The sequence below is a fragment of the Hoplias malabaricus genome, chromosome 18 (assembly GCF_029633855.1).
Source record: "Hoplias malabaricus isolate fHopMal1 chromosome 18, fHopMal1.hap1, whole genome shotgun sequence".
In the NCBI taxonomy this organism is placed as follows: domain Eukaryota; kingdom Metazoa; phylum Chordata; class Actinopteri; order Characiformes; family Erythrinidae; genus Hoplias; species Hoplias malabaricus.
Window position 1 is genome coordinate 14831728 of NC_089817.1, and position 9295 is coordinate 14841022.

At 36.0% G+C, this 9295-nt stretch overlaps 1 protein-coding gene across 1 annotated transcript; it reads left to right on the forward strand.

Annotated features, from left to right (window-relative positions):
- On the forward strand, window positions 1-8421 carry LOC136675304 (uncharacterized). Its single transcript, XM_066651804.1, has 5 exons — window positions 1-138; window positions 1856-2170; window positions 2964-3236; window positions 5305-5409; window positions 8077-8421. Exons 1-5 carry the CDS (start codon window positions 78-80, stop codon window positions 8259-8261), a joined length of 939 nt encoding a protein of 312 aa, XP_066507901.1. The 5' UTR covers window positions 1-77; the 3' UTR covers window positions 8262-8421.
- The last annotated feature ends 874 nt before the right edge of the window (window positions 8422-9295 follow it).

Below are 9295 nucleotides of genomic sequence, written 5' to 3' on the forward strand. Positions count from 1 at the left end.
TGTGTGTGTGTGTAGCAAAGCAGTTGACATAACACATCTTCCTCTGACACACAGAGAGGTTCAGACACTTGATAAACATGTTCTCAATTGAATTATATTTTCTTCCATTTTTTCTGATCTCTTCTGCTACAGACACAGGTAAGATGCTTTGTTTACCACCTTATTTAACTTTTATAACATTTTTATATAGTTGATTAACTATATGTTAACTGCATTGTAGTAAACAGTGTTCAATATTTCCTGTCAAGTCCATTCATACTATCCTAGTGTTGTAAAAAGACCCCAAAACAGTGTTTGTTACTTTTTAGCCCAAATTCAAAGTGAACATACTTTTACTTTCTGTTCACAATATACTTAAAACACAAAGGGTTTTTTCAGTTCTCTGCTTACATTGGTACGATAGTTTGTCGATGCCTCAGTATGGGTACACTCATTGTCTACACAGACACATTCTATGGCTTTAGAATACTTCAGAACAGTAGAAGAATGGCTCTGCTACTTCATTAATAAAACACATTTAAAAATAAAAGCCAGAGCATTGTGCAATGTCACAGAAGAACCACTCGTGTTTCTCTCAAGAAACTCTCAACTGATAGTGCTATTATTGTGGGAGTGTTCAGCACCTCCAAATCATGTAATCTTTGTACTGATGTAAAGTCTAATCTACAAAAGCACAAAGATCCATTTAGGGACCACTTTTAGACTCTTTAACTTCATCAAAACATTACAAATAGTGGTGTATGAGATCTAAGGAGTTCTTTGGAGAACCCTAAATAACTTCTCAGTTGATGGTACAGATGGTACAGATAGTAACAACCCCTATATTCTGGAGTTAAATAAAATATTATCCCCTAGTAAACTATATTCAAGCCAAATAAAACATTTTTCAGACTATAATACTGAGAAGAGTATTTAGCTGAAGGGGGTGGTTATTGCTTTAACTCATAATGACTGTGGATCGGAAAGTATTCTTTGGAAACCTGGTAATCTTTATTTAAAGAAACATTTCGTAAGATGCCCTACTGAAGGATTTTTTTCATTTTAAAGACTGTTGAACAATAATAGGAATTATTCTGTAGTCAGCGGGGCATTAAAGTTAATAATTATTTAGGAACATCATTTTAAAGAGTTTTAATCATAGGCTGATTTTCTAGTATTTAAGTAAAGACTTTACACATTGCAGTTTGTATCCAAAAAAATGTGAAGAAATATTCACAACTTTGTTTGTTGAGTCTGTTAACCTAAAAATTACTTAATGTGGAAACAAGCAACTGAATAGGTGCGATTCAATTTCATTGAACTCTCTGAATTAAACCTTCAATTTCATTTAATGCTGGAGCATGTATTTTTGTGGAAATCATTAAGTTAAATCGAGTTTTTGAAAATATCAAACTGAAAGAATACCAGCTCTTCAGACCTCCATCCAAAACCACTGCTCCAAAACGCATGAACATATGAACACACACACACACACCTGCTCCAGCTTTAACCTGGAAAAAAGGTCCTGAGTTTTCAGGCTCAGCTCCCGTTTCTGCAGTGTGTGCTCTAGTATAAATGTAGGTGTAATAAAGTTATAGATATGACACTGTATAACACCTACATATGCTTTCATTATAACTGTCATTAATGTACATTAACAGATATAAAGTATCAATCCAACAAAATCCATCAAACACTTGTTGGAATAAGCTTTTTATCCTAACATTTTATTTTAGGTTTTTATCTGTTGTAATTAAAGACTTTAGTAGGTTTTGTGTAATTTTTGAATCAGTGCTTTTTTAAGTGTCTTCAGGGTGCAATGTCTTTTGGTAGTTTATGTCGTGACATGGTACTAATCTACTCTTTCATTCTACAGGTGCACAGAATGTTATCACAGAGTCCACAGGAGATTCTGTCTTCCTGCCGTGCTATTCACCATTTAACCTCAGTGACGAGGTTTATTTTAAGTGGATAAAAAGTGGAGGGCAAATTTTCTGTAATTATCGTATTCAAAACAAAAATATCTCTAATCTCAACTGTGAATCTCGGTTTAAAGTAAATACAGACCCTTTTGGACTGATTCTACCAGATGTTAAAAGCAGCGACGCTGGTGTTTATAACTGCTCAGTGAGCAGGCTCATCCCTCCACCAATACTGGAAGACTTTACAGCTGTTATTCTTCAAGTTAAAGGTGACTCATATATATATTATATATTTTTTTTCCTTGCCTTTATAACCATATCGCCGCTGTCCAATTAAAAATAGGTATCTCCCGAATTAGCATCTTTACAGAAGAAGGGAAAACCCTTTCAATAGATGTCAATGAAAAAAAGATTTTATTCCAAGTAATTTTGAAGTATTTCTATTGGTTCATTCATCATGAAGGTTTGCACCAATGTAAAGGGCAGCTGCTTGGTTCAAAGATTTTTTTAGGGAGAATGTTTTTAATTGTGCAGCAATGACATGCTATTACGTTTAAAGTAGCTGACTTGTCTTATACTTCATAAAACTAAACACAATTATTTTGTGCTTGGTCTTACAAAGGTTGTCACATACTGTGTATAAGAAATCCTATGTGAAAATACCATAGACAAACCATTGGCCCTTGAATCAGGTCAAAGAGCATAAAGAGATTGTGATCCTCTGTGATGCCCAGCCATCTGTGGTCAAGTCAAAGCGTCCCTCCAGCTCCATATCATTGTGTTATGCAGCCATATTGTGTGGTTGTCTTAGCTAGCTTAGCAACATTGTGCAGTTAGTGTCCTACTTAAAGCATGCTTAGTCATCTAATGAGGTTATATACTGGCTTGTTTGACAAGACACAGAGTAAGAACATACTAGCTTCTACTGATTGGTGGAGTCCTGAGTGGCCATGTGGAGTTGGCCGTAAAAATAAGTAATTCTGTGATTACTTGATATGAGTTTGCTCTCGGTTCTCTCAGTCTTAAAAGCTGTGTGGTCTGTAAATTGTATCGTCTTCTCAGTTCCAGTTGCTCTTGTGGTGAAGCAGATGAACAGCAGTAACGCCTCATGCATACATCTGCTCTGCTCTCTGGAGGGTTTGAGTCCAGAGCAGGTGAACTTCACCTGGAGCCAAGAATCTGTTGTGGTTCACCGCCACAACAACAGCAACATCACAATCATGAACAGCACACTGAGACTCTGCAAGCCGGACTGGAATGATGGAGACACCTTTACCTGCCAGGCCAGCTACTCCAGCAACCACACGCTGTACAACAACAGCATTACAGTCAACGGTGAGCCTTTTCTGCTCTTAACTCTATGTGCATTCATTTAGGATCAATTCAAGGTCAGATTTCTTGTGGCCCAATGATGGTATCAGGAACACTTTATAACAAACCTATCTTAATATCTCTTGAAGTACTTGCCTGCTCACATTATTTTGTCGTTGGTGTGTTCTTCATTGCTTTCCTTTCTGAGGTAACTACAACAATGTATGTTAACCACTGTAGATTTTTCCCTGTAAACACAACCGTGTGAAAAACAGTAACCACAGCTGCTTTGAGAAATTCAAAATTACGACATTGGTCTTTAGCAACAACTCAAAGCTCTATTTTTCATAGCAGTTCACAGGTTTATCGCATTGAAGCAAAGGAAATAGAATTCCGTCATGTCTCCTTTTTTTTTTTTTTTTTTTTTTTTACAGAATTTGAGCGTGCCAGGAACTATTACTGCATCAGATTTTAATGATACTGGACACCCACACACACACACAAATGCTGTGTCTGTTACAACTTTCACACATTTAAGTTTAATTATAATAATTATTTATTTCTTACATTTAATGTTTTAACTGGTTCCTTGATTATTACAGTTTTACTAGATTGCTTTTCATTATTATTAATAATAATAATACTACTTTTGATGAAAATGAAAAAAAAAGAAATATTCTTAATGCTCAATGTTGTTGGATTAATGCTTTGGCAATACTCTGTCTGAATATGGTCATGGCAATAACGCTTATTGAATTGAATTGAACGGATTAATTGCACCATGATCTGCTTTTTTAAGATTAAGAATGTCTCTTACTGTTCTCCTGTAGAGATGCCCTTTTAAGGACATAAGGCTTTGTTGCGACAACAATAATTCGACTATTTGTGGTAGTGGAAATCTAAAATGAGATGCATCTGCCTTCAGTCATTTGTTTATGATGAGTATGTTTATATGGAAGAAAGTGCAAAAAACAGTGGCTATATGTTGTAAATGCGCAACGGCTGAAGCAATTAATTCAGAAAAAAACGATGTATAAATTTCTGCTGTGTTATATATTTTCTTAGGAAGGTTTTGAGCTAGGGTTCGGGTTAGAATTGCAGAATCAGAATATACGATTCTTGTTTTATCCCAATAGAGAAACAAGATATTGTCCATTTTTATTTTATGTTTTTGGTAATAAAAAAAATGTAATGTTCGTGCACCAAGGCACAGTGGAGATATATTGAGCTTGAGTCCATTTAGATTATTTCTGTGACTCATATTAACAGAATAGGGGATTAAAATAAATTTAGAAATTTATTAAAGAAATAGAAAGTACTGAAGAATTAAAAAAAAAAGGAAATGATGCACTGCACAACAACATTGAACCTGATACAATTCCTGGTTCCAGGCAGAAGTACCACTGCTTTGTCTGTTAGACTCCTTGGGAAACTTTAAACTTTGATAATATTATCTGCTATAAAATAGTTAACCAGCCTGTACCTGGTAAATATGGAAAATACACTAGAAGATTGCTTTGTCTTGTGTTCTAAAAGCTGAGATCCATTAGAATATCAAATTTAAAACAGATTCAGACTCTGATAACTGATTGCCTGAGACCTGTTGAAAGCCACTGGAAAAGTATTCATACAATTTCACTATGACATTCATCCCACTTTCTCTCAAAGGGCATTTCTGTTTTATTTTGGAGATATTTGCATTTAACAATATGTTGTTGTAGTTGTTGTAGGGAAAAACAAGTCCTTGTTTGCTTTTGTGTACCGATCGGGCAGAAGCACTTCCTTTATCACCTTTATATATAGATCAAAATTGTTTCTAAACTAGAACGATAAACCTGTTTACTATAAGAATTGTTTTTGGTTGTTGTTGGAAATTATATACAACAATTTTATTGCTACAGATTCACCAAACAATTTGTCTGATTTATCGTTTTTTTTTTTTTTGTTAATAACTGAATTTTATCGTGTTAAAGTTAATAACGATGTATAAAAATGAACTTATCTACAAAAATGAAAGAAAAGAAAAAGAAAACATGACTCTACAGATAGTAATACTGTGTTTCACTGACTGTTATTTCATCTGTGTTTTCAGCTAATATCACTGAAAGCATATCCAGGCTCATCATTGTCGGCTCCTCTATCGGTGCCTGTTTGGGATTGGTCTTCATCATTGCCCTCAGTATAGTTTGCTACAAACGTGAGTAAAATAAATACTGTGGCTGATCAAAAGCGTAAATGTAACCCTTGACTTTCTGTTCAATACCTAGCATGTTACAACACTGAAACTGACACAACCTCAGTTTTGAATGACCTATACAGTCTAAACTCAAACTTTGCAAAAAGGGGAACACGGTATTCAGAAACAAACAATTTTTTTTTTTCCCTACTGTCTTCTGAGGTATTTGAAAGAGGAAAATGTGACTATCCTCCACCGCCTCCTGTTTGACACCTTCTTGTGACATCTTTCCAGAAACCTATTTCTGATCTCCCCTCAGTTAATAGCAAGATAAGATCTGGTTAACACCTTAGTTTTACACCTGATAAATGTTTAGTAAGTACTTTTTTTTATTTTAAGACATATATAAATTGTGTCACCCAACATTTATCGGTTCATCATGAACAGTTTCACTTTACACCTGATGAACTGATAAGCTGCACTATGTACATACACATTAAAAATAAAACACACTAATGTACGATATCTAAATTTACAACATCTACTGAACAAACCTTAAACGTCATGAGAACTCACTTTACAGAATCAAGAAAAACCTCCATAACAAGATTAGTACAAGATAATGTAACAAATTTATTTTATTTTTTCTTTTATTCATAGTCTGTAACCGCTTATCCAGTTCAGGGTCGTGGTGGGTCCAGAGCCCACCCGGAATCACTGGGCGCAAGGGAGAAACACACACCGGTCCTTCACAGAGCGACAAACACTCACACAGTATGAAGATTTAATTTTATTACAACTGTGTCCTATTAACAATGGCAGGCACTTTCATGACCATTTTTGTCATGTTCATCTTTGTTCTCATAACACTGAACATTAGCAATCAGTCTTTGTAATAACTAGTAATAGTAAGAACACATTGTGTTATTACTGGACATAAAAAGACATATCCTGACAGCATTATACGTGTTTATGGCGTAGGTCAAGGACTTAGCACTTATTTAGCACTGTGGTTGGTGTATTTAAATCTAATTTATCCTCACTTTTTTTTTTTTTTTACCAATGAATGGATTCCTACAACATGACCTAGCAGTATATGTGGCAATGCAGGAAGTGTCAGGAAGAGTTCACTTAACAAAAATGTTCATCTAGTAGTCATAGTGGTAAGACACAAACCACCGACTACTGACTAAACTATTATTCATGTACATTTTATATGGCAGCAAATGGTCTATTGTCTCTAAATGTACACCATTGGGGAAAAAGATGTTTCTAAGGAACAGGCTAGCAACTGTCCTGTGTTGCAACAAGCACGGTATCACATGATACTGCCACGTCAGTATCACTGCTGCTTTAAAAATGATTCACCGAGTATCTGGTTAATGTCAGCTTTATATAGCAGGATTTCAATAAACTGTTACCGGTACATTTTTAAATCAATTTCTGTTTGTACCTGTGTAAAGTTTGTTTAAGCTCCGTTTGTCTGTAGATTGTGGAAGACAGTGCGAACTCTTTCCCACTAGAGGACACTAGCGAGTAGCTTTCCACCATCTCCTCTCACCGCTTCAGTGAAAGCTCATTTACAAATTGGCTCACGGTTTATTGTTTCATCTTTGTTTATGAATTGCACCTACGTAGTACTGACATTACTCAGCAGTACCTCGAACATTATAGTGATGTGGTAGTATATGGCAGTGCTCCAAGTGGGTCGGGGTCGGGAATAGTCCACCAACTAAAAGTGTGCAACCAACAGTGATCCTGTGGCTAGAAGCCAACTTCTGAAAAATAACTAGAGCATGACTAATTGGTAGCAGAATGGCTGTTTGTACAATACAAAGGAAGTACAGTGAAATGAAAACTATAATGTGTTTCTCTAATAAGTGGCGACCCATTGTACCCTATGGCACAGAGCATGGTACATGCTAACATGACACACCAAAAAGCACTGGGTCAAAAGTGGTCCTGTGGTGGACAATTTACTTTAAGAACATGTTTAAAGTGAACATTCAAACGGCCATGTTTAATGTATTTGCAGTTACAAATGTGTGATTAAATACAACTTATTATTTTTTTTAATGTCAGTAAAAAAACAGAAAGTATACTTTAATATACAAATGCAAAAGTTAATTCATTCATTCATTCATTCATTATCTGTAACCAGTTATCCAGTTCAGGGTCGCGGTGGGTCCAGAGCCTACCTGGAGTCAATGGGCGCAAGGCGGAATACACCATGAAGGGGGCGCCAGTCCTTCAAAGGGCTATGCAAAAGTTTTATAAACTAAATATAACATCCAATTTTCAGTATTTAATAAGTTTCATTGAGAGCCTTGCTTTCCATTTAACAAAGAAATCTCTGGAGATATATTAATCTTGCAATCCAGTAAATCTCAAACATTTTCAGTGATGATGAGGTCTGGACTTTGGGGTGGCCTTTACATCACTCTGGGAACCACAGCAGCTACTTTGATTTGCAAAATTTTCTTCTATTTTGTGTAAGTTCTTTGTTTGGAAATTGAATTAATTCAGGTGATGTTTGTGATGTAGGCATGTATTTTAAACAACAATAATAAGTGTGTATTCCTATCACTCAGCACCTGAAACTAAATCTAAACAACAGTTTACTGCAGTGTTATATCAACATAGTAACAATATTATTGTTTTTCTGTCTCTCTTTTCATCTGTTTGCAGGTAAGAAGAAAGCAAATTCAACTGGATCCATAGTTTTCACCAATAAAATTTACGAGAACTTCAATGACCTCACGCCCAGACCTAGTTTTCAGCCTAGTGCCAGGTTAAATACTACAACTAATCCCAGACGCAGTCCTCGGGGTACAGTACAAAGTCAGAGAGAGGAATGCATCTATGAGAACTAATAACTGCTATCATAAACTCAGAGCTTCATTGTTTGTATAGGTTTTGTTTAAGAACACTCACTGTATATTTTTTTCCAATACCCTGTGACACTACCAGAGTTCCTGTCCACCTGCTGTGCCAAATTTATGGTTTTGTTAACTGCACTTGTTTGTCTTGTGTTCATTTTAAATAAATTATGTGAAGGGTGACACTTACACTTTTGTGGTTGTACATCTGTACAAGCAATAACTAAGCAATGATGGTAAAAGCAGGTCGTGGTGTTGCTTGCCTTACTGAAGATGCTATCATGTTGCACTCAGAGTAGGTGGAAGTATAACTGACCACATTTGGGTGAGATATAGCACAGCAGCATGATCTCTAGGTGCGGGTTTCTGCTCAACATTGAGCCATGGTGACCTGAAGTCTGTTGCTCCACTACAACACACTCAGTTGTGGCCTATTCAGCATAAGCAGTATTATGCAAACAGACCTACATTTGTATGCTGTGACAATCATCATTACTGGCACACCAGTACGGTGAACACCAGTAACTGAGACACCCCATGAGGTAAAGCATGGAACATAATTTACACATTTTAAATTCATAAAGAACCAAATTATATAAACTGCATATTATTTGACTTATATTTTAAAGGCAACACATGAGATTATTAATCAAATTGCTTTAGTTTTTGGATGTTTTTTTCTTCAGAACAGACTTCATTATTATTATAATCATATACAAGATAAGATGTAAAATATCCTATGCCAATACATTAGAGCATCGCATACGGCACACTACACTCTTTTTCTACCAGCACGCAAAATAGTGGCAGAATCCTACACATCAACACTAAGGTTGCTGTGTAAGCACTAAGGTTTATGATCTGATCAGCAACTGGCTATCCTCAACAACTACAGTTACTCATTGAGCCCAGCCCGTGAGTACCCAGTCCACCCACTGCATCACTAGCTCCTCACAGGGGCCATCAGGCAGGCACCTTCTCTCGTTGGTGTTTCACTGAATTAAGCCCACAACACCTCCAGAAGACTC

Bases quoted from the DNA above. Each gene is read 5' to 3' on its own strand.
- LOC136675304 (XM_066651804.1), top strand. From the start codon at position 78: ATGTTCTCAATTGAATTATATTTTCTTCCATTTTTTCTGATCTCTTCT. The intron at 139-1,855 runs GTAAGATGCTTT...TTCATTCTACAG, and splicing joins CTCTTCTGCTACAGACACAG to GTGCACAGAATGTTATCACA. The intron at 2,171-2,963 runs GTGACTCATATA...TCGTCTTCTCAG, and splicing joins TGTTATTCTTCAAGTTAAAG to TTCCAGTTGCTCTTGTGGTG.